Source organism: Dryobates pubescens, chromosome 2 (assembly GCF_014839835.1).
Source record: "Dryobates pubescens isolate bDryPub1 chromosome 2, bDryPub1.pri, whole genome shotgun sequence".
NCBI lineage: Eukaryota > Metazoa > Chordata > Aves > Piciformes > Picidae > Dryobates > Dryobates pubescens.
The window spans coordinates 4,575,499-4,600,223 of record NC_071613.1 but is presented as its reverse complement, the minus strand read 5'-3'; the positions used below and the strand labels follow the sequence as shown (position 1 = coordinate 4,600,223).

The 24,725-nt window shown below is 43.2% G+C and overlaps 1 protein-coding gene across 1 annotated transcript in view; it reads right to left on the bottom strand.

Annotated features, from left to right (window-relative positions):
* Nucleotides 1-2,361: 2,361 nt before the first annotated feature.
* Nucleotides 2,362-24,725, bottom strand: part of CENPF (centromere protein F) — a 49,530-nt gene continuing 27,166 nt past the window's right edge. The window contains exons 11-19 of the mRNA XM_054169438.1: nucleotides 20,197-23,243; nucleotides 16,183-18,405; nucleotides 15,510-15,662; nucleotides 13,759-13,935; nucleotides 12,040-12,201; nucleotides 11,088-11,265; nucleotides 9,460-9,927; nucleotides 7,994-8,184; nucleotides 2,362-2,610 (exon numbers count right to left, since the gene is read on the bottom strand). Coding sequence (XP_054025413.1) covers nucleotides 2,401-2,610; nucleotides 7,994-8,184; nucleotides 9,460-9,927; nucleotides 11,088-11,265; nucleotides 12,040-12,201; nucleotides 13,759-13,935; nucleotides 15,510-15,662; nucleotides 16,183-18,405; nucleotides 20,197-23,243 — 6,809 coding nt within the window. The 3' untranslated portion in view covers nucleotides 2,362-2,400. The remainder of the gene's footprint in view (nucleotides 2,611-7,993; nucleotides 8,185-9,459; nucleotides 9,928-11,087; nucleotides 11,266-12,039; nucleotides 12,202-13,758; nucleotides 13,936-15,509; nucleotides 15,663-16,182; nucleotides 18,406-20,196; nucleotides 23,244-24,725) is intronic.

Here is a 24,725-nt window from a genome sequence, read left to right as displayed (position 1 = left end):
CAATCAGATCCTGGGCTGCATCAAGAGAAGTGTGGCCAGCAGGTCAAGGGAGGTGATTCTCCCCCCTCTGCTCAGCTCTGGTGAGACCCCACCTGGAGTACTGCCTCCAGGTCTGGAGCCCCTATTACAAGAGGGATCTGGAGGTGCTGGAAGGTGTCCAGAGCCGGGCCATGAGGATGAGCAGAGGGCTGGAGCACCTCTCCTATGAGGACAGACTGAAGGAGTTGGGGCTGTTCAGTCTGGAGAAGAGAAGGCTCTGAGGTGACCTAATTGTGGCCTTCCAGTATCTGAAGGGGGCTACAAGTAGGCTGGGGAGGGACTTGTCAGGATCTCAGGTAGTGATAGGACTAAGGGGAATGGAATGAAGCTGGAGGTGGGGAGATTCAGGCTGGAGGTGAGGAGGAAGTTCTTCCCCATAAGAGTGGTGAAGCCCTGGAATGGGTTGTCCAGGGAGGTGGTTGGGGCCCTGGGTGTTTAAGCCCAGGCTGGATGAGGCTCTGGCCAGCCTGATCTAGTGTGAGGTGTCCCTGCCCATGGCAGCAGGGTTGGAACTAGATGATCCTTGTGGTCTCTTCCAACCCTGACTGATTCTATGAGTCTATGATTTTTGTGGCCTGCAGAAAACTGCCCTGCAGATGCTGCTGTAAAAGGGAATTTTGTCTCGGAGTATCTGGTCAAAACAGCCCTGCTAATTGGTAGGGATTAAAACCAACAGAAGTAATCTGGCAAGGAAATAAAAGTCAAAAGTAGCAGCAAATGTTTCATTCTTCTAGTCAAGAGTGTCTCTGTTGTGTTCAGTGTATGCAAAAGAAAGATGCTGACAGCTTACATATTTCTGTATAGTAGAAGAGTATCTTCATTTTCTTCAAGATCTCACACATGGTATTTTGATTAGAAGTTGTTATCACAAAGAGTAAGTTCTTTGCATTTCCTGTTTATTCATTTGATTAACAAAATTTTGACCAACTATTCAATGTACAGAATCAGTGCTTTCAATGAGATTAAAGTGAAACCTGAAGTCAGTTTAAGTGTGATTACACTTTATAGGAGTCATGATTTAAACTGAATTGATAAACAGAAAATATTAGCAGCCAGCCTCCCCTTTCCCAGTGACTTCTAGTAGAAACATGGACACAAGATGTTCTCTGACCTTGTTCTCAAGCTCATTCTCTTATACAGGATGGTGATAGAATCATAGGTTGAGGTTGGAAAAGACCTCAAAGATCATCAAGTCCAACCTGTCACCCAACACCTCATGACTACTAAACCATGGCACCTAGTGCCACATCCAATCCCCCCTTGAACACATCCAGGGATGGTGACTCCACCACCTCCCTGGGCAGCACATTCCAATGGCAAACAACTCTCTGGGAAGATCTTCCTCCTCACCTCCAGCCTAAACCTCCCCTGGTGCAGCATGAGACTGTGTCCTCTTGTTCTGGTGCTGGTTGACTGGGAAAAGAGAACCCTCCTGGCTACAACCTCCCTTCAGGTAGTTGTAGACAGCAAGAAGGTCTCCCCTGAGCTTCCTCTTCTCCAGGCTAAGCAATCCCAGTCCTTCAGCCTCTCCTCACAGGGCTGTGCTCAAGGCCTCTCCCCAGCCTCGTTGCCCTTCTCTGGACACGTTCAAGTGTCTCAATGTCCTTCTTAAACTGAGGGGCCCAGAACTGGACACAGGACTCAAGGTGTGGCCTAATCAGTGCTAATGTGTACAGGGCAGAATGACTTCCTAGCCACACTCTTCCTGATACAGGCCAGGATGCCACTGGCCTTCTTGGCCACCTGGGCACATTGCTGGCTCATGTTCAGCTGGCTGTCAATCAGTACCCCCAGGTCCCTCTCTGCCTGGCTGCTCTCAGCCACTCTGACCCCAGCCTGTAGCACTGCCTGGGGTTGCTGTGGCCAATGTGCAGAACCTGGCACTTGGATGTGTTCAATCTCATGCCCTTGGCCTCTGCCCATCTGTCCAGCCTGTCAAGGTCCCTCTGCAGATCTCTCCTACCCTCTAACAGATCAACTCCTGCCCCCACCTTGATGTAATCTGCAAATTTACTGATGATGGACTCCATCCCCTCCTCCAGATCATCAATAAAGATACTGAACAGGAACTCCATGGCAACACATCGTCCACATTTCCCAAGATTTAATTTTGTTAACAGTTTTATGAAGAATCACTTACAGGAATTTCTACAGCAGGTCAGTTGTATCTGTTTCTTCATTCTTCTTCCACAAGTTTGAGTGACTATAGCTATTAGTAAATATTCAGGGCCAAGCCCTCCAGAACCCATACAGTGTTAAATACTGGAAAAAACCAGTGCTCTCCATATAGTTTTAACATTTATTTCACAAACAGTGTTTTGATTAACAATTCTTATGAGTTATGAATAAGTCCATACAGGTTTACTGCACCTTACAGTTTTCTTCCTGCTCATCTTGCTCAGGTAGTCCTTGCTCATTAAGAGAGTTTTTATCTTTGTGCACCATAGTACTCTCCCTGGTATTATCAGGGGCAGTTTTGGTTGGTTGCATATACCGGCAAAGTGGAGACCTTAACATAGGTTTCAGTGGTAGAGAAGTTGTTACTGCTTGGCACTGCAGTCCAACAGCTGCCTGTAACACAAACAAAAATGTCCTGGTTTATTGGTCATGGAAAACCATATGAGCTTTCTGTAGCAGGTCAAAGGACTACACACTGAGAATTTGCCAAAACCATATCCATAAATGTCAAACCCAGACAAAGGTATTTTGAATATGTCACAGCACTTCAAATATACAATACAGTGAGACTTGATATCAATTGTTCTGGTGTGGTGTAAGATGCAGTATCTGCTACACAGCTGGCCAGCAGGTAAAAGCTAAACCAGGAAGAGACAGCACTCTAGATCTGTTTACTAAGATACCTGCTATTGTGTACTGAGCTCTGTATTTCATTTTTCCTGTACATATTCTGAAAACATAAAAGATAGTTGTCAATTCTTGTACTGACATCTAGACAGAACCCACTGCTTTTACCTTTTAACTGATGTGCAGTCAAGAATAGAACAGAACAGAACAGAGCAGAGCAGAATAGAATAGAACAGAGCAGAATAGAATAGAATAGAACAGAACAGAACAGAACAGAACAGAATAGAATAGAATAGAATTAATCAGGTTGGAAAAGACCTTTGAGACCATCAAATCCAACCTATCACCCAACACCATCTAATCAACTAAACCATGGCACCAAGCACCCCATCCAGTTTCCTCCTAAACACCTCCAGGGATGGGGACTCCACCACCTCCCTGGGCAGCACATTCCAACGGCCAATCTCTCTTTCTGTGAAGAACTTCTTCCTGACATTCAGACTAAACCTCCCCTGGCACAGCTTGAGACTGTGTCCTCTTGTTCTGGTGCTGGGTGCCTGGCAGAAGAGACCAACCCCCACCTGGTCACATCCTCCCTTCAGGGAGTTGGAGACAGCAAGAAGGTCTCCCCTGAGCCTCCTCTTCTCCAGGCTAAGCAACCCCAGCTCCCTCAGCCTCTCCTCACAGGGCTGTGCTCCAGACCCCTCCCCAGCTTTGTTGCCCTTTCTCTGGACACCTTCCAGCAACTCAACATCTTGCCTAAACTGAGCACTTAATTTAGATTCTTCATTAAATTCACATAGGGAAATCAATAAAATTGTGCATGCAAATGACAGGGCACCTCTTAAATGCTCTGAGGAATTTGCAACAGTCTGAAACTGGGCATCTGAAATTAAGCACACAAGAGTACCTGTCAGACAGGAGGAAACAAGGCTCATTTCACTCTCCAAACAAGACACACCAATTACTGTACTCATATAAAGCACGAAACAACACGTTTTGATAGTTTCAATAAGTGATGGAATGATATCATGAGCAATTCCTCCAGGAATCCCCAGCTGCACATCCTCTCAGAATAAACCAAACAGATATATCCAGCAATGTCCAAGACAGAAGGGCACAAATTCCTGGAATTGATGATTTCTGCATATCTACACACCAAAGGAAAAACAACCCCGAGACCTTAATTTCTCCTATACAGTTGAAGGTAAGGAGTAGCTTGTCCTTAGATTTGGCAATACAAGCTTAGAATACATACATAGAATAAACCAGGTTGGAAGAGACCTTCAAGATCATCGCGTCCAACCCATCAACCAATCCAACACCACCTAAACAACTAACCCACGGCACCAAGCACCCCATCAAGTCTTCTCCTGAAAACCTCCAGTGATGGCGACTCCACCACCTCCCCAGGCAGCCCATTCCAATGGGCAATCACTCTCTCTGTATAGAACTTTTTCCTAACATCTAGCCTGAACCCCCCCTGGCGCAGCCTGAGACTGTGCCCTCTTGTTCTGGTACTGGCCGCCTGGGAGAAGAGACCAACATCCGTCTGTCTACAACCTCCCTTCAGGTAGTTGTAGAGAGTAATAAGGTCACCCCTGAGTCTCCTCTTCTCCAGGCTAAGCAACCCCAGCTCCCTCAGCCTCTCCTCGTAGGGCTTATGTTCCAAACCCCTCACCAACCTTGTTGCCCTTCTCTGGACTCGTTCCAGCAAGTCAACCTCCTTCCTAAACTGAGGGGCCCAGAACTGGACACAGTACTCAAGGTGTGGCCTAACCAGTGCAGTGTACAGGGGCAGAATGACCTCCCTGCTCCTACTGGCCACACTGTTCCTGATGCAGGCCAGGATGCCATTGGCCCTCTTAGCTGCCTGGGCACACTGCAGGCTCATGTTCAGTCTACCGTCAACCAGCACCCCCAGGTCCCTCTCAGCCTGACTGCTCTCCAGCCACTCTGACCCCAGCCTGTAGCTCTGCATGGGGTTGTTGTGGCCAATGTGCAGAACCTGGCACTTAGCTTAGGCAAAGTGGGGGGCTGTTTGGGAAATCCCTCCCACATTTACATTGAAATCATTTGTTCCTGACAACTTTTTATCTGCTGTAACCTTGACTACAGTCAGCAAGAGCCTACAAGCCTACACCATGCTGGCAGGTGGTAACTATACACTGTTTTGTGGCCAAAGTTTCCTTTCTTTTTTGAACTACTGACTTTCTTTATGGGCAGCACCCTCCATTTCTTTCTGAAGTTAAAAGGAAACATACATAAATGAGTGCAAATAAAATTTATTGGCATCACGAAATGAAGCAGTGATAAAACACAGACCTTCAGCCAGCATCTGTAAGAAGCAGCAAATTTTGGCAAGCAGGGTAATTCACCCTTGAAACAACATACAAGGATTCAGTGGATTCAGTCTCACTTCAAAATACAGCTCTGATCTTCCCAATAGAATAGAATGGAATAAACCAGGTTGGAAGAGACCTTTGAGGTCATCAACTCCAACCTATCACCTAACACCACCTAATCAACTAAACCATGCAACCTAGCACCCTATCAAGTCTCCTCCTAAACACCTCCAATGATGGTGACTCCACCACCTCCCCAGGCAGCACATTCCAATGTAAAAAAGCTCTCTCTGTAGAATTTCTTCCTAACATCCAGGCTGAACCTCCCCTGGCACAGCTTGAGACTGTGTCCTCTTGTTCTGGTACTGGTTGCGTGGGAGAAGAGACCAACCCCCACCTGGTCACAACCTCCCTTCAGATAGTTGTAGAGAACAATAAGGTCTCCCCTGAGCCTCCTCTTCTCCAGGCTAAGCAACCCCAGCTCCCTCAGTCTCTCCTCACAGGGCTGTGCTCCAAACCCCTCACCAACTTTGTTGCCCTTCTCTGGACTCGTTCCAGCAAGTCAACCTCCTTCCTAAACTGAGGGGCCCAGAACTGGACGCAGGGCTCAAGGTGTGGCCTAACCAGGGCAGTGTACAGGGGCAGAATGACCTCCCTGCTCCCGCTGGCCACACTGTTCCTGATGCAGGCCAGGATGCCACTGCCCTTCTTGGCTGCCTGGGCACACTGCTGGCTCATGTTCAGCCTACTATCAACCAGCACCCCCAGGTCCCTCTCTGCTTTGCCGCTCTCCAACCACTCTGACCCCAGCCTGTAGCACTGCCTGGGGTTGCTGTGGCCAATGTGCAGAACCTGGCACTTGGATGTGTTCAATCTCATGCTCGTGGACTCTGCCCATCTGTCCAGCCTGTCAAGGTCCCTCTGCAAAGCCTCTCTACCCTCCAGCAGATCAACTCCTGCCCCCAGCTTGGTGTCATCTGCACATTTACTGATGATGGACTCAATGCCCTCATCCAGATCATCAATAAAGATAGTAAATGGTGCTTTCAGGCCTCAAAACCTATCTATATACACAGAAAACTACATGGTGCTTGCCTTTACTTACTTTCAGTACCTTGCCAGCATATTTTATGTGCTAACACAACACAGCTACATTCTGAAAACAAAAGTTGTTCCCTTGTTTTCTGGCTTCACTTTTGGCTGTGCAGCAGATTCCACTGATTGCCAGGAGAATGCTTCTGTGTAACCTGGCAAACTGGAAGGATTTTTATACACTGGTGTATTTCTGTGTAGCTCTCATGTAAAGAGGAATCACTGTACAGTAACTGCATACTGCTCTTTCTGCTCCCTTACTGCTCAACTTGAGATAGCATGGTTAAAAACTTTCGGGATTTCAGACAGAAGGTTTATTTCTGTCCTAAAGAACAGAACCTTTGTTCTATTATCTGCTAAGTGTTTGCATCAGCTTACAAAGAATGCCTTATTCTGATGTACTGTGAAACAATCAGCAGTGTGGCACTACAGAAAGCACTTGCAAAGTTGTTGTAAATTTCACTTCCTCATCTCTTTTTGAATGAAACTCAGCTTTCAAAACCAAACTCTGTATTTTAGTTTCATCTGTTTTCATAACCTTAAAATCTGGCAAGCATTAACATTAAAAAAGGCCAGGTTCTTGACCATTTAAATGTTCCCTAATGATATTGTTTAACAGCCTCTCCATTATCTGTAGTTATGGCTCTGGACAGCCTGATCTAGTGTGAGGTGTCCCTGCCCATGGCAAGGGAATTGGAACTAGATAGAATAGAATAGAATAGAATAGAATAGAATAGACCAGACCAGGTTGGAAGAGACCTTCAAGATCATCGCGTCCAACCTATCAACCAATCCAACCCACCTAATCAACTAAACCATGGCACCACAATCCTTGTGATCCCTTCCAACTCTGACTGATTCTATGCTTCTATGTTATAACATTTCAAACCTGGAATTCCAAGAAAAGTTCTCAGCAGAAAAAATTTGTGCCTCAAGTCAAACTCCCAGGGCACTTGGTGCCATGGTTTACTCATGAGGTCTGTGGTGACAGGTTGGACTTGATGATCTTTGAGGTCTCTTCCAACCTTGGTGATACTGTGAAACCACAGCATAAGGAATATCTGCTCTTTAATATCCATTATAAGACACTGAAAATACCCATAGGCTTTACTTATATTTCCCAAAGGGTCACAAATTACATCCCAGGAACAATTTGCAGACTGTTAGCATGGTGAAGACCTCTGTGATCATAGTATCATGGAATCATAGAATCAGCCAGGTGGGAAAAGACCTCAGAGATCATCAAGTCCAACCTGTTACCTAACACCTCCTGGCAACTAAACCATGGCTTCAAGCGCCACATCCAATCCTTTTTTGAACACCTCCAGGGATGGTGACTCCACCACCTCCCCAGGCAGCACATTCCAGTGGCCAGTTACTCTTTCTGGGAAGAACTTTCTCTTCACCTCAAGCCTAAGCTTCCCCTGGCACAGCTTGAGACTGTGTCCTCTTGTTCTGGTGCTTGTTGGCTGGGAGAAGAGATCAACCCCCACCTGGCTACAACCTCCTTTCAGGCAGTTGTAGACAGCAACAATGTCTCCCCTGAGACCCTGATGTTTTAGTGATTTAGTATTCATGATCTTATCTTCACTGGATTGTTGAGAAATGGAAAGAATGATGATATGCCCTCAAACTGACTCAAAAAGATGATATATTGGGAGAATGCATTCATTTTCCCCATGGCTTTCACATTCAGATACATTTTAAGTTACCTTTTGTGGTTTGCTGCCACCAGGTGTTGAACAAGAGTGCTCACCAAGCTTGTCTGGTCTGCACGTCTGCATTTCTTCTGCAGCCAAAACCAACCTCCCACTTGGGGAAGCCAGACAGAGGCTGCCTCTTAGGCTTATGGTTCTGCATAAAACATAAGGGCTAATCTTTCCAGTGGGGGTGTCAGCAAACCCTGAAAAATAAACAGCTTCTATTGAAAAGCTAACAGGTGATATTTCCTCAAACAGGTCTCTTTTTTTTCCAACAACAGGGATAAAAATAACTGATTAAAATCAGTAATTCATTCTAGACTGATGAATAGGTCTTGTGTATTCCAAGATTCATCTGCAAACCCTGGAAAGTGTAGCCAAGGTGCAACAGCAAATCAGAATGGTTTGAGTTGGCAAGGGCCTTAAAAATCTAGTTTGAACTCTCCTGCTAGACTAGGTTGCTCCAGCTCTCATCCAACCTGGCCCTGAACATCTCCAGGGAGGGGGCATCCACAGCCTCCCTGGGCAACCTGTTCAAGTGTCTCACTACCTTCACTGTGAAGAATTCCTTCCTAATATCCAGTCTAAATCCCCTCTCTTCCAGCTCAAAGCCATTCCCCCTCATCCTGTAACAACAAGCCCTTGTAGAAAGTCCTTCCCCAGCGCTCCTGTAGCCCCCACGCTCTGCTCATGATACTTTGCTTCAGCATTCCTCCCATCTCTCCAGCTCCAGCAATGTTTTTCCTTCACCTCAGCATTTATTGCCTTTAGGCTTTCACAGAGCTGAGACAAATACCTCTGACTGGTTCCATTTTGGTGCATGATTTTGCCCTTTAGAGCCAGCTGGATATGACCATGCCTGGTACAGAGCAGCCCTGACCTCCTTTTGCAGAGTACCCCTGCAGCCCTTGACACCAACCACTTGCCATTCAGACCTTGCATACCTATGAACTGCCTCTTTGATCTCCTAAGGAGTAACAGTGAAGGAACAACGTGGGGCTATTGAGAGAGCAAGCATGACTGCATCACAGCAGAGTACTCTGGCACACCCAGCTTGTGGCCTTTAAGATTTAGATTCATTCATGTCCATTCCCCTGTAAGTTTCAGTGAATGGTACAAACAATGCTTTTTAAAAGACTAGAGCAAGTCCTCAGTCAGCAAAACTCTGTTGCTTTTACACGTCATAACCTTAGCCTCTAATACCTGCAACACAAGGAACTACAAAGTTGTGACTGTCAGGATCATTGAACTCTTAGCAGAAGGGCAGTTATAAAACCAATATAAATGATTTATGCTGCTCTAACACTACAGCTCCACAAACACTGACATGGCAATGGCACACACTCCATTTCCACTGCTTTCACCTACTAAAAATAGTCACCTCCTTACTCAGAGTAAAACCAAGTCAGCAAAACAAGAGGGAAAAAAACACCTGCTATGCTCAGAGAATGTTTACCTTTACAGTGGTTTATAAATACCTTTTTTCACCACTACTGGAAGCCCATATGGCTCATCATCTGTGTTCTCCTGGTCCAGCAGATTTTGAAAGATATCACTCTTCCTTTTCTTATTTGATGAAGTCTCTGGCACAGGGGATCTGGGTTCTTCATTATCCTTCCCATCGTCTTCATATCTCTGCCTTTTACTAGAAAGCTTAGTAGTATCTTCACCTGACCTCATGTCTTTGATAGGCTGATTACTCACTGTTAAAGAGTTATCTGAATTCAGCAAAGGAGTGATGACCACATCACTTGCTGGCTGGTTCAGCTGAGCATTCAACAAAATGACTTGTGTTTTCAGCATGTCATTTTCTTCCTCTAGTTTATAGTATTTAACAATTAGTGAGCAGTATTTCTCCAAGTTCTCTCTGATTTTCACTTCTGTAGATTCCTGTAACTCTTCCAGCTTTAACTGAATTTCTTCTGCAATGGAATTCTCATCAGCACCTTTCAAAGCAAAGTATCAATGTTCATATAGCTGACATCAAAAAAGCTGCACATATAAGAACTTATAATGCAATGGTCACACATCTTTTAATTATACTTGTTCTGTAGCCATGCAACTGTAACAAAAATGAGTGACAGTGTGTGACAAACTCAGTAACATTTTAGAGAGAACAAGCATGCAAAATTTGAAGAGAATTCTTGACCAATGCACAGGCAAGCATTTTCCCCATCACTTTGTAGCTTCTGACCACTCAAATTACAAACCCCTAACTTTAAACATCATTTATAACACAGTGCATCCCATGAGATGAGCCCAAATATAAAGAACAAAGCACAGGAATCAGAGGGGAAGGCTTGCTGGAAAATGATAAAAGAATCTGAGTTGTAAAGAAAACTCCCCTTCTTCCTTAAGTCTCTTTTAGCCACAAGAATGCAATGTTTAAAATATAAATTCATAATCTACAGTGGCTTCTGATGGTGTAAGAAAAAGAAGATGCACTAAGTATTGAAACTGTTTGACACGTTTGTAGTTGCACTTTTTAATACCAATTATCATAGAATCAATAAGGTTGAAAAAGACCTCAGAGGGCTTCAAGTCCAACCTGGCACCCAACACCTCATGACTAACTAAACCATGGATTCAAGTACCATGTCCAATCCTCTTTTGAACACCTCCAGGGACGGTGACTCCACCACCTCCCTGGGCAGCACTTTCCAATGGCCAACAACTCTTCCTGTGAAGAACTTTCTCCTCACCTCCAGCCTAAACTTGCCCTGGTGCAGTTTGAGACTGTGTCCTCTTGTTCTGGTGCTGGTTGGCTGGGAGAAGAGACCAACCCCCTCCTGGCTACAACCTCCCTCTAGGTAGTTGTAGAGAGCAGTAAGGTCTCCCCTGAGCCTCCTCTTCTCCAGGCTAAGCAACCCCAGCTCCCTCAGCCTCTCCTCATAGGGCTGTGCTCAAGACCTCTCACCAGCCTCGTTGCCCTTCTCTGGACACCTTCAAGTGTCTCAATACCCTTCTTAAATTGAGTGGCCCAGAACTATTTGCTATTAATTATACTATTAAAGCTGCAGATGCAAATAGAAGTTTTAGGGCAAAAGAATTTTACAAACTAATGCACTGCTAAGAAAACATTAAGAGTGAATCTAGATTGGGTCACCTTTGTTTGACATAGTTAGATTTTCCTTCTTTAATAGTTCCTCACATTCAGCTAGTTGCTTCTGCAGCATTTCCTTTTCCTGTTCCATCTTCTTACAGGACTGCATCCAGAGCTGCACTTCATTGTGGGCAACTTCATTCTCCTTCTTCAGCTGAACTATAAGGTTACTATTATCAGCCTAGAAAATAAGAAATTCAGTTATTGTACCAGAAACAGAATTCTTCCATTTAAACACTGCAGTATCAGACAGAAGCTCAACTGTTATGCAATATGAGCTGTAAAGCATGATTGTAATGTGTACTTTCCTTCCTTGTTTTCACACAAGCTCATTATAGCAGCTCCTTTACTGCAGGAAACATGAAAGTCACAGTATCACCAAGATTGAAAGAGATCTCAAAGATCATCAAGTCCAACCTATCACCCAAGACCTCATGACTAGACCATGGCACTGAGTGCCACATCCAATCCCCTCTTGAACACATCCAGGGACAGTGGCTCCACCACCTCCCTGGGCAGCACATTCCAGTGGCTAACAACTCTCTCTGTGTAGAACTTCTTCCTAACATCCAGCCTAAATCTCCCCTGGTGCAGCTTGAGACTGTGTCCTCTTGTTCTGGTGCTGGTTGCCTGGCAGTAGAGACCAACCCCCACCTGGCTACAACCTCCCTTCAGGTAGTTGTAGAGAGCAAGAAGGTCTCCCCTGAGCCCCCTCTTCTCCAGGCTAAGCAACCCCAGTTCCCTCAGCCTCTCCTCATAGAGCTTGTGCTTCAAACCCCTCCCCAGCTTTGTTGCCCTTCTCTGGACAGTGTTTCTTCCACTCTCATTAGTGAAACAAAGGCTCTATCAAAGTCAAGCCGAAGTCCTGGAGGACTGCTTCCCAACCCTAGGTTTATTTTACTTCACAGTGCCCTGAGACACATGTAATTGGCAATGCTTGCTTATTTTTTCTTACCTTAATTTTCAGAAGTTCTCCTAAGGCTTGCTTAGAGTCTTTAAGGGAATTATTCAGTTCTTCTTTACTTGACTTCAAATATTCAATTTCCAGTTTTTGTGAGCTGATAAAGTGTTGCAGTGAATTGACTTTTTCTTGACAGGCCTGAATTTCTACTTCACTCTGGAGAAAGACAAGGCACCTAATTACTGTGATACTGAAAAGGATGTTGAGTAGTATTTTAAAGATTCACCTAAGAGCATATCATAGCCCACAGGAATTTCTCAGCAAATTTCCTTGTACTTTGAGGAGTTTAAGACTGAAAGAGTAGTTGTTGGTGCCCTGTTGTGTCCAGAAGTCTACCTGGACTCGTGCAGTGTTTGAAACTGTCCCCCACAACATCCTGGGCTCTAAATTAGAAAGAAATGGATCTGATGGGTGGATCACATAGTAGAGGAGGAGGTGACTTGATGATTGTATGCAAAGAGTAAGGTCAATGGCTCGATGTCTAAGTGGAGAAAAGGAATAGAATAGAATAGAATAGAATAGGATAGAATAGAATAGAATAGAATAGGGTAGAATAGAGTAGAGTAGAATGGAAGAGAGGAGAGGAGAGGTTCAGAGAGGTTCGGAGAGGAGAGGTTCGGAGAGGAGAGGAGAGGTTCGGAGAGGAGAGGTTCGGAGAGGAGAGGAGAGGTTTGGAGAGGAGAGGTTCGGAGAGGAGAGGTTCGGAGAGGAGAGGAGAGGTTCGGAGAGGTTCGGAGAGGAGAGGAGAGGAGAGGTTAGGTTCGGAGAGGAGAGGAGAGGAGAGGTTCGGAGAGGAGAGGAGAGGAGAGGTTCGGAGAGGAGAGGTTCGGAGAGGAGAGGTTCGGAGAGGAGAGGAGAGGTTCGGAGAGGAGAGGTTCGGAGAGGAGAGGAGAGGTTCGGAGAGGAGAGGTTCGGAGAGGTTCGGAGAGGTTCGGAGAGGAGAGGAGAGGAGAGGAGAGGAGAGGAGAGGAGAGGTTCGGAGAGGAGAGGTTCGGAGAGGAGAGGAGAGGAGAGGAGAGCAGGTTGGAAAAGACCTTTGAGACCAAGTCCAACTTATCACCCAACACCATCTAATCAATTAAAACATGGCACCAAGTGCCTCATCCAGTCTCCTCTTAAACACCTCCAGTGATGGTGACTCCACCACCTCCCTGGGCAGCACATTCCAATGGCAAATCACTCTTTCTATGAGTGATGCTCCTCAGGGGTTGGTACTGGGAGTGGTGCTGATGAACATCTTTGGTGGTGAAACAGACAGTGGGATTATCTGATTTGATGATAATGATTCTATTGGCCTCAAATACATATTCATAGACAGATATTTCTGCAGAAAAGATGACGGCTTTTTGCATACAGCATGGCTGAGAAATACATTTCCCACAATTTTGCCCAAATGTCCTGAAGTGGTTAATCTTTCTTCCCCATTTCAACTAAAACTTGGACTAAATCATACTGCTGCTTTCCTTCTTTCTAATGTACAGTCCCAGATGAATTATATATACACTTTGTACTGAGTTGTGAAGTAAATTCACCTTTCACTGCTTCCTGTATGGAAAAAAGTTAACACTCGGTTCCAGAGAGAGTTATATGTATGAATTTGGAAATACTGTTAGTAAAGGCAATGTCTTTTGCAATAGGATCAGCACAGTTTCATAAAATACATAGAATTCAACTAAAAACTCCCAGCACCATTCCTCCCATTTCCTAGTTTACCTTTTGCTTTGCTTCTGTCAGAGCATCCTGATGCTCTTTCTCTGCTTGAAGTAGCCTGTCTTTGTATTCTGATATTTCTCTTTTCACTTCACTTTCTTTTTCTTGTAACTCTTTCTGGACCACCTCCAATCTCATAGTCAGCTCATTTTTTTCTGACATAGTCAGATGCAGCTGAGCCTGTAAACAGTAATAGCACATTTTTTGGTAGCTAGAATTTTCTCAATGGAGAAACAGTCAACCCATTAAAACTATTTGACTTTACATAGAATCTAGAATCAATAAGGTTGGAAAAGACCTCAAAGATCATCAAGTCCAACCTGTCTCCCAACACCTCATGACTACTAAACCATGGCACCAAGTGCCACATCCAACCCCCTCTTCAACACCTCCATGGATGGTGACTCCACCACCTCCCTGGGCAGCACATTCCAATGGCTAACAAAGCTCTCTGGGAAGAACTTTCTCCTCACCTCCAGCCTAAACTTCCCCTGGCACAGCTTGAGACTGTGTCCTCATGTTCTGGTGCTGGTTGTCTGGGAGAAGAGACCAACCCCCACCTGGCTACAACCTCCCTTCAGGTAGCTGTAGACAGCAATAAAGTCTCCCCTGAGCCTCCTCTTCTCCAGACTAAACAATCCCAGCTCCCTCAGCCTCTCCTCATGGGGCTTGCACTCGAAGCGTCTCCCCAGCCTCATTGCCCTCCTCTGGACACATTCAAGAGTCTCAATGTCTTTTTAAACTGAGGGGCCCAGAACTGGACACAGGACTCAAGGTGTGGCCTAACCAGTGCTGAGTACAGGGGCATCTGAAATGGCATTGAATTTCCAAAACAGCTTGTAAGAAAAAGGCATTTAACAGTGGCTAAACACACTGGAATCAAAGAATGGAATACCTGAACACATAGGGCAGGATAGGAGGCTAAGGAGGGTCTTATACAAAGAAAAATTATGATATGAGGGATACTGGAAGTGTAAGCTTGCGAATACTGTTAAATGAAGCAGCAATGCCAAAAATCAAAGCTAGACCTCTCCAAACATTGCTTACTCTGAGAGTGACTTGAGAGGTTAAGGGTCAGTTTCCTTACGCTGTTTAAGATGACAACACTTTCTAAGCATTTTAATGTATTTTTATAACCGTACTTTTTGGACAGCTGGCCTGTAATTCAAGAAAGGATTTCAAAGTTGCAGAAATCTCTTCTTTCCCCATTCAAAATCCTCAACACCATAACAGAAACATAAATTTTTAATACATTAGAAGAACACTTAAGCTGGTTTAAACATAAATGAGACCTACAGACATCTAGATGGTAAAGCAGACTCTAAGAATTAAATATGAACAAGCTGACAACTCTAGAGATGTTCCTTGGCTTTGTCCTGGAAGTTTCTTTAATACTACTGAAAGCAATTTAGCTTTAAAACAAACTTGAGAAATGTTACATTTTTTTATCTAGCATCCTCAGTTTGATCATGGAATGCCTGTAGCAGAGGCAATTTTTTTGGCACTGGAATATTTCCTGATATCCACCTATGGCCTTTACCCCAAGAAAACACATTTTTAGTAGAAGCAAGAGGGAAAAATATAACAACTAATCATTCTATTTCAGAAGAGAACATGAGGTTTTTTTTGATGTTTGGAAGCAAGAACCTCTGAGACTGTACCTCAGCACAGCTCCCTCGACCAACCTCCACACATCTACTCTGCTTTTAGCATATGGCCCTGAACACAAGAATACTGCACACAGAGTAACTAACCTTGTTCATTTCTAAATGTTCTTGAACAAGTTGCATTTCTTCAGCAAACTTGCTTCTTTCTGTGGCAAATTCTTCCTGCAACTTGGCAATCTTCCCTTTGGTATCGCTTAGCTTGACTTGCAGCTCAGCATGACTTTCAGTCAGTTCATTTACCTGAAATACAATTTACCAGCATTACACATGTGTCATGACCTCTGCAGAATTCTCTTACATGCAGCAAGCACTTTGAGATGGATTATTTTATTCCCATTGCTGGTCCAACTCCAAGCAAAGGTAATAGGCTAATACTATTTCCACGTGGCAAGTGTCCAATTGTTTTTTCATGTTCCTTTGAGCTCCCAAAGTTCTTTTTCCTGATATAAAAGCTCACTCACCCAATACTAATTTGTCTTTCCTCTTTTCTTCTACATGAAAGAGGAAACTATCTTGCATTCTTTGATGACTTAAACATCTATGCCTACTTTCAGGCAACATTTCCATTCAGCTTACACAAAACAATGCCATGCTTTCCAGCCCTGGAACTTCAATGCAAACGCAGGATTCCATTGAAAACCGTAAAGGTCTGAGGCTAAAGTTATTTTAAGATACAATTTACTAAGGAAGGGGTAAGCCCAGAGGACACTTTATTCTTACTCCTAAAAAGGAAACTCTATCCTAATGGAAATGGCCTTACCTTTTTACATAAAGTGCTCTTCTCACAGACTGTAGATTCCAGTTCCTTCTCAAGCTCCTTGTAAGACACTTTGAGAACATTCAGGATATCCGGAAAGCTTTCGTTATCAGAACAGTGTTGCTCCTTTGGCTTCAACTCAGCAATCAAGCTCTGCAGCCTTTTTTTCTCCTGGTACCAACACTCACGCTCCTGTTGCATGAGTGCCAGCTCTGAAGTCAACTCCTCTGTTTCTTTCACCCACTTTTGAAGAGAACCATTTTCCTGCACCTTTTCATAGAGATTCTGTTTACAATCCATCAGTTCTTGAACAAGTGCTTCCCTTGTTTGATCCAACCTTATATTTTCATTTTTCATGTCCTGATACTCCTGTAACAGTATTGTTTTCTCCTGCTCAAGACGAGTCACCTCATTAACCAAGAGCTGCTCTTTTGCTCTAGCATCAGCTTCTTCCCTGCAAGAAAACTCTAATTTCTCCTTTATATCTTTGAGCTCAGATCTCAGCAATGCCACGGTGTTTTCAAACTCATCCTTGATTTGCATCCTTTCTTCCTCCTTTTCTTCTAACAGTTTTGCTGTAGTCAGATTTGAAGACTCTAATTCAAGTATTCTTCCCTGCTTTTCTTCCAAGTCTTTAGCCAAACACTCTGTCTGTGAGGTGAGGTTATCAATTTGTAACTTCAGATTTTCTGTCGTCTCTTCCATGTCCGTTTTCAATGTTTCTGCTTCTGCTTTAGCAACCTCTGACTCCATAATTGCATCTTCCAGATTCTTCTCTGACATCTCCAATTCTCTTTCAAGCCTCTCTATTTTATCCAGAAGAGAGTCAGCTTTCCGTTCGCTCTCTTTCAGCTTCTCAGCAGTTTGCTCTTTTTTCTTCTCATCAGATTTAATTTTGACTTTCAGCTTCTCAATTCCACATCTCATTTGGCCAACTTCTTCCCGTGCTGAGCTGAGCCCAGCAGCAAGTTCACTTTTTTCCTTTAGTAAGATTTCCAAAGATCTGTAAAGATTTGCACTTTCAGTTTCTGATGAACTTAATTTATTCTGCAACCTTTCCAACTTTCTCACAAGGAGCTCTTTTTCCTTCTTCCAATCAGCTGCTTCATTTTGGAGTTTTTCATTTTCTGAGGCAAAAGACATGGCATCATTCTCAGAACTTTGCAGCTTCTGCAGAAGATACTCTTTTTCATTTGATAACTTATTTAAATCAGATTTTGCTGCCTCCAGCAGATTTGTTTGTGTCCTCAATTCATCCTCTAACCTAATGAACTCAGCAGAATCTACTGTAGTCGACTCTAGCTCTTTTAATTTCTCTTGAAGCTTCTGATACTTCTTATCCAGTTCTTTGTTTTCAAACATAACAGTCAATTCTTGGCCAATATTGTTTCTCTCAGCTGTGAGTGAAACAAGGTGCTCTTGCAAGATGGAAAGAGTCTTCATGTTAATATCCCTCTCTCTTTCCAATTGCTGACATTTTGCCTGAAGCATTTTGATATCCTGCTCATGGGGCTCAGTACTAACTTGCTCAAATTTTGGAGTACTTAGTTCCTTTTCAGCTGCAAGGAATGGTTCATGACAATCTCTCCTGTTCATTTCTACATCATCCAATTTGTGTGCTGCATTAGACAACATAACTTTATGTGCCTTCAGCTCAGACTTGACATTCTGAAGTTCTTCTTCTAACGAGACCATCGTAAGATATAATTGCAGGTTTTTCTTCAGTTTCCAGTTGTATTCCTTACCTGCACTGGCTTCCTTCAGTTCTGCAAAAGCTGAGCTCTTTGGAGTTAATGGTACATTCTCAAAGTTCAGCTCTGAGTTTAATTGCTTAACTTTCATTAATAAATCAACATGGTTTTGGCTTTCTTCTGGCTCATAAATCAGCTTCAAATTTTCAGCAGTTTGTTGTTTTGCCTTCTCCCAAAGCATTTCGGTAGTTATTTGATTTCCACAGAAATCCCCTGCACCCCAAAACATACTATTATTGGCATGGCCTGAAAGGCTGCTTAGTTTTCCTGACATATTTGTACCCTTGTGTTCTGCAGAAATCTTCTCAGTACAATCCTCCATTGATCTTGCTTCAGTGGTCTCAGTTTCATTGTCACACACAGAGGTATCTCCTACAGCCATCTCAGTGGGGATTGGTTTAGGTTTATTGCTTTTCAGTGCTGAGTATTGAATAGGCACTCCCAAATGACAAGAACTATAGTCTTCTTCAGTGTTCTGCAAGGGTTAAGCATCAATCCATTAAAAAAAATGCATCTATGAACATATATAAGAAAAAAAACAAATGGAGTTTTCTTGCACTAATAAGTATCCTCCTCCTGGCACAGTTTATTATTGCCATTTTGGGGGATTTGATGGGTGTAACTTGAAATAAGTGTGCTCTGAATTTGTCCACAAGAATCAACTCTGGGTCAGATAGCACAGATTCACAGATTGCATTGGGTTGGCAGGGACCCTCAAAGGTCATTGTGTCCAACTCCCCTGAAGTGAGAGGGGACATGTCAGTATTCAGTATTCAGTATCACCAAGGTTGGAAGAGACCTCAAAGATCATCGAGTCCAACCTGTCACCACAGACCCCATGACTAGAGTAGGGAGGACAATAGTGCCCACTGCAGGCTTGAACTCCAACTAGATCAGCCTGCCCAAGCCTGATCTTGAATGTCTCCAGGGACAGGGCCTCAACCACAGCCCTGTGAAACCTGCCTCAGTATTTTACCACACTCACTAAAGAACTCCCTCCTCATGTCCAACCTAAATCTACCTGCTCCAGTTTAAAACCACTACCCCTTGTCATATCACTACAAGCCCTTCCAATAGCCCTTCCCCAGCCTTCCTGTAGGTTCCCTTCAGATACTGAAATGAACCTATAAGGTCTTTGTTTCTTCTCCAGGCTGAACAGCTCCAATTCTTTCAGCCTGTTTTTATAGAAGAGCTTCAGACCTCTGATCATCTTTGTGGCCCTCCTCTGGACCTCCTCCATGTCTCTTTTGTTTTGGGGGCCTCAGAGCCTCATCTCAAAAAATTTCCACCTCTGCAGAGAAAAGAACAGTATTGTCTTTCCTCAAGTGTCTATGTATCAGTGTGGATGCTCGATGTGATTTGCAAGCAACATGTAATACAAGTGAAACATTTTCTTCTCTGCAAGGAACAGCAACTCAGTGCTGCACAGCTGCTCAAAACATAGTCCTTGAAGATGTTTTGCATGACAGCAGTCAGACTTTAAGAGGGGGCTGACTGGTACTGGAGGCCACTTGCACAGGACTTAATGGTCAAAACTGTAATTCCCACAAGCAGGAAATGAACCTGTTAGATGTAGTTTTAAGGGGAATCAGTCTAACGTGCTGCATGCAAGAACTAAAGCAGTTTTCTTCCATTTTGAGTGAAGGTTTGATTCTGCCATTCTTCACAAGGACCAGTAAAATCTAGCTCACTGCTTGCACACTACTGGAAAAGAAGTCAGAGCTGACTATGAATTTCTTATTCTCTCAAGCATTTTGAAGGAATTCAGGCTGAAATGAAAACTGATTGTTCTGCTGCCAGCTTGTTCTGTTCTGCTCTTGATGGTACTGAAAGGAATTTGAGGTGTGGAAGCAGGCCTAGTTTCCTTGTCCCATGAAGGGATGTGGGAAGTGTATGCATATTTAACTGACTGTGTTAACTCAGAGATCTAAGCTTGTAAGAATGTTATAGACATATACAGTGCATGTGCACCTGCTAACACAGCAGGATCCACACTGACACAGACCTGAAGGAAAGGTAAGAAAGTAGTGCAAAGCATTACATGACTCCAGCAGACTAAGCTTGGTGGTTTTGTCATCATTTGTTGTTTCTCATGATCCCTGTGATGCATAAACCAGAACTCGAGGTACTGGGCTGTTTTTCTACTTTTTCTAGAGAAGATTATAGCTTCTGTGGGACAAACTTTTAAACAGATTTCATTTAAATTTGGCTTACCATAAATCAAAGGGTTTACATAAAACTGACCTGCATGACAGCAGTTACTTACCTTTTCAATATCTGTGCACAGCAGTGAATGAGAACTTAAATCAAGGACTTGCAGTTGGAATCTTGCTGCTTCAAGCTCCAAAGACAGATTCTCAGTTTGTTTTCTTTCTGCTGCCAGTTTGCACTCCATCTCCATAGTCACATTATTCAGTTTCTGCTGCCATTCTTTCTCATCAGAGAGATATTGCTGTTTGAGTTGATCTAATTCTGTTCTTTCAGAACGTATCACTTTTTTCAGCTCTTGTATTTCTTCATTTTTCATATTCTCTTGAATGTGAACTTGGTCTTTGAGCACATTAATGGCCTTCTTATAGTCCTGACATAGCATCTGAAGTTCTTCAATTCTACCCTCAAGGTTAGATTTCTTAGGAGTAATACTGCTGTGCTCTCCAACAGAGTCAAATCTGTGAGCATTATGACTATTTTCAACCAAAATATTTGTTGCACCTTCTGGAATTATTTCTGTAGAACTGCCTGGCTGATTGATTTCCTCTATCCAGTTACACACACCACTGTCTGAAGAATCAGCCACCTCACTTACTTCTGTAACTCTGGAACTTTCAAAAATATTTGAGAAAGAAACCATGGACTTAGTTTCATCTAGTGTAGAGAGGGTGTCATTTTGGCTGGAAGATAATGGCACACTCGCAGGATCTACATAAGCCCTGCTCAGACTTGTTGACAATGCAGAGCTTCCTGCCTTCAGCATTTCAGTGCACGACTGTAGCTCAGGTATCTTGGAGTGCACACTGCAGTGCTGTTCATATGATTTTGTATGTTCATCCTGGAAAGGCAAAAGCTTCTCTCTTACTTCAGCAAAGTGTATTTTAACTCCTTCAATCGACAGTTTTAAGTCTTCTCCGTCAGAACGAGGTCCAGTACTGCATTCTTTAAGTCTGAGGGACGTCTCCTTATGATCAAAATGCATGCTTAGATTGCTGTTATCACTCTGATCCATAAGCTCTTCCAGAAAAATAGCTTCTGAATTTCTATCTGCATTCATCATGTTCTCTTTCTCCTCCTCCACATTAATACCTGTGATGCCATTGGGTTTTGAGTCTTCAAATCCAGAGGCTAATACAATGTTCTCACTCTGCAATCTCTCGCTTATTTTCTCAAGCTCACTCAAATTGTTTATTGCTACTTGCAAAGAGGACGCCAGCAAGAATGATGAACAACTGTCATCCATTCCTTTTTGGCCACAGTTCTGGGAAACACTATCATACTCCAGCGAGTAACCATCTTCATCTAATATTGTATGTGCAGAACCTAAAGTTTTCAGTTTCTTAACAGACAGCAGTTCTTGCTGCAGCCTCTCTTTCTCTCTCACATTTCTCTCGAGTTCTGCTTCCATGCCTTTTAATGCAGTCTCCAGTTGTATCACTTTTAACTCAGAGTTCTCTAGGCATAGTTCTCTGTCCTCAAAATCCATTTGAAGAAGCTCAAGTTTAACTTGGTATTTCTTCACCTCAGCATCTTTTTCTTCCACGGACTTCCTCAACTGTTCTGAATGAAGTCTCTGTTCGTAACTCGGATCACACATTAGAGGCTCACTTTTGGTTTCGAGTTCCTTCCCCAACTGCCCCTTGTCTTGAAATACAACAGCACATTTCTCTTGCATTGTATTTTGTGATGCCCTGACATCTAACGCTTCCTGTGTTGAGCAGTCAAGCTCTGTGGAAGGCACCTCCTGGATACGTGAAAATTCTGAGTGCAGTTGCTTAAGTTCTTGAATCAAATCCTTCTTTATTTGTTCTGAGGCTATTAGTTTATGCAAGATGTCTTTGTTCTCACAAAAAATCTGTTGCTCTTGTTCTAATTTTGCTTTCTTTTCCTCTAATTCAGCTGTCTGCTCTCTCAGAATGCTCATCATGTTTGCATTTTCTTCTTCCACTGATTTATACTTTGCTTGCAAAACTTTAAGCTCTCTTTGGATATCTTCAGTTCTTGATTCACTACGTAGTTGCTCCTCCTTGTGTTTTTCTGACATTTCAGAAATGATTTCTTCTTTCTCCTTTAAACCATCAGAAATACTTTTATTTGTTTCCAGTAAAGTTATTTGTTCTTTCTCTAAAGCTCTGCTTAAATTCCTAAGGATTGCATTTTCTTCAGTAAGTTCCTCAACTTTTGTGCTATACGAGGTAATCATTGAAGACATATCCTTCTTCTCTGAATCCCACGTTTCAGACATGTGCTTCAGCTGTCTCACTGAATCCTCAAGCAACTTATTATTGATCTTTAAATCCTGAAGCTCAGCTTGTTGGTTAGCTAATCTTTCATTCAGAGTCTGCAGTTGCATGTCCTTTTCCTCAAGAACAGCTACACTTGGTAAATTAACCTCTCCATTGTCTGTCATTCCTGAAGTATCTTTCTCTTTTACAAGACAACAGATTTTCTCATATCCAGCAAGCAGGTTTTGATAATACTGCTCCTTTTGCAGCCCTTCACTTGCTTCTAACTGTAACTTTTCTTCTAGTTCACCAACTTGGTTGGTAAGCTGGAGAACTTTCCAGGACATATTTTCTATCTCTTTACGGTACTTCCTTTCTGCTTTCTGCAGAAGCTCATCAAAAGCCTTTTTTTGGTCTTCTAATTCTGCACTTTTACATTCCAACATGTCTTTCAGTTCTCTAATCTCTGCGTTTTTTCCGTCACATTCAGTTTCCAACATTCTGAGTTTCTCACTGTGCTCACGATTTTTGATTTGCTGACTCTGAAGTGAACTCTCCAAGTCATGAATATAAGCCAGCATACCTTCTTTTTCGGACTTAAGTTTGTTTACAAGATGATCATTTTCATCTTTCCACTGAGAAAAAGCAGCAGCCATTTTTTGCAGGTCTTCACACTCTCTCTGCTTGAATCGAAGGAGCTGCTGCAAAGCTTCTGATTCTTCCTCCATTTTACTTATTTTACAGTTTTGTTCTTTAATATAGTTATCTTTTTCCTTGAGCAGGTCTTGGGTACAATCATGTTGCTTTTCCATGTCAGCTAAAGCTGTTTTCAGCTTCTCCAGTAGCTTCAACTCTGTTTCCTGAGAAGTATTCTTATCTGTAAAGGAGAACACCATTGAATCTTTGCCAGTCAACACTGGCAATTCTACTGATAATTTTCTAGAGGGAATGTTACTATTTACTTTTTACCATTTTCAATTCTCATTCTAGTGCAAAGCTTCACTATCAAGTCACATCACTAGATAAAGGATTGCTTGTATCACCGCAGGCTACTGGAAACTATGTACTCACAGCCATTGTCAGCTTTCCAACTTGTCTGCTACAAGTCTGCACACTCCAAGCTGCTAAGTCCTTACTTCTCAGATGTAAATACTTACTTCTCAGATGTAAATACCCTCTGTTTCTTGTCCTACTTTCATCAATATTTTAATATAAAGTAGCACTGCCTTTTTGTGGTGGCAAACAAAAATCCACCACCACCAAAAACCAGGACAGGTGTCATTCCGGTATGCAGCCTTGTGGGTCGGTCTTACACTCCATTTCTACCAAAGAATGTATAATTATACAGGGTTGTGATGGGCTATTCCCACCCTGGAAGCAGGGGGGAGGGCTTGTGAGAGCTTTTGCCCTCCCTGGAGGGTGCTTTCCCCCTGGGAAACTAAATTAGTCTGTTCCACTCCCCCTCCCTGCCCGGCGAGGCTATAAGGAGGATACTGCAGTCATTAGCTCTTGGGCCCTTCCTTTGCTTGAATGAGGACTGCTGGTGGCTCCCTGCTTCTCTGCCATGTGGTTGGGCCTGATCCTTCTCCCTGCTGCCTCCAGGCCTCTTCAGAGACACTGCTTTTGTATTCTTGTTTGCTGTTTTTTTCCCCCCTCCTATCCATCCTTGTTCCTTGCCCTTGTGGATCTTACCTGTTATTGTTATGTATATGTATATGTATATGTATATGTATATGTATATGTATATGTATATGTATGTGTATATGTATATGTGTATATATATATATATATATATATATATATAAAAGAAAACTCTTTACCTCTCTACTTCCAAGCCAACTCCAAATTATTGTTTGGTGGATTTGCTCCTTCCCTTTCTTTTCCCTCTCTGTTGGGAGTGAGGAGGGGGGAGCCGGGGAGGGATTCTCAGCCTTGCCCCCATTTGAGCTCTTAAGTCCCAGTTAAGGCTCAAACCACCACAAGAGTCCTTTTCCAAATTGTCATAATTGTTTCCCTGCCTTGATAGGAGTACACTAAGAAGCACCAAGGCTATGTACAGGAATTATGTTCCAGTAGCTAGCTGATACAGTCTGTAAATTTTCTATAAGTTCATCAGCTAAAAGGCAATCAAAAGTTTGGTCATTAATTTTCAGGAGGACAGAATCAAATTCAAAAGCTTCATTTTGAAATCTTACAATGGCATTTGACTGATGCACAGACACAAGTGGGCTGCACAGGCACACAGGGGAATTCCATCCCCCTTTTCAGTCAGATCCAGTAGAACCACAAGGTATGTACTTCAACTCAGTTGCTGAGAAACTGTGTTCTCAACCAGAAATGCTGCAAACAAGACTCCACT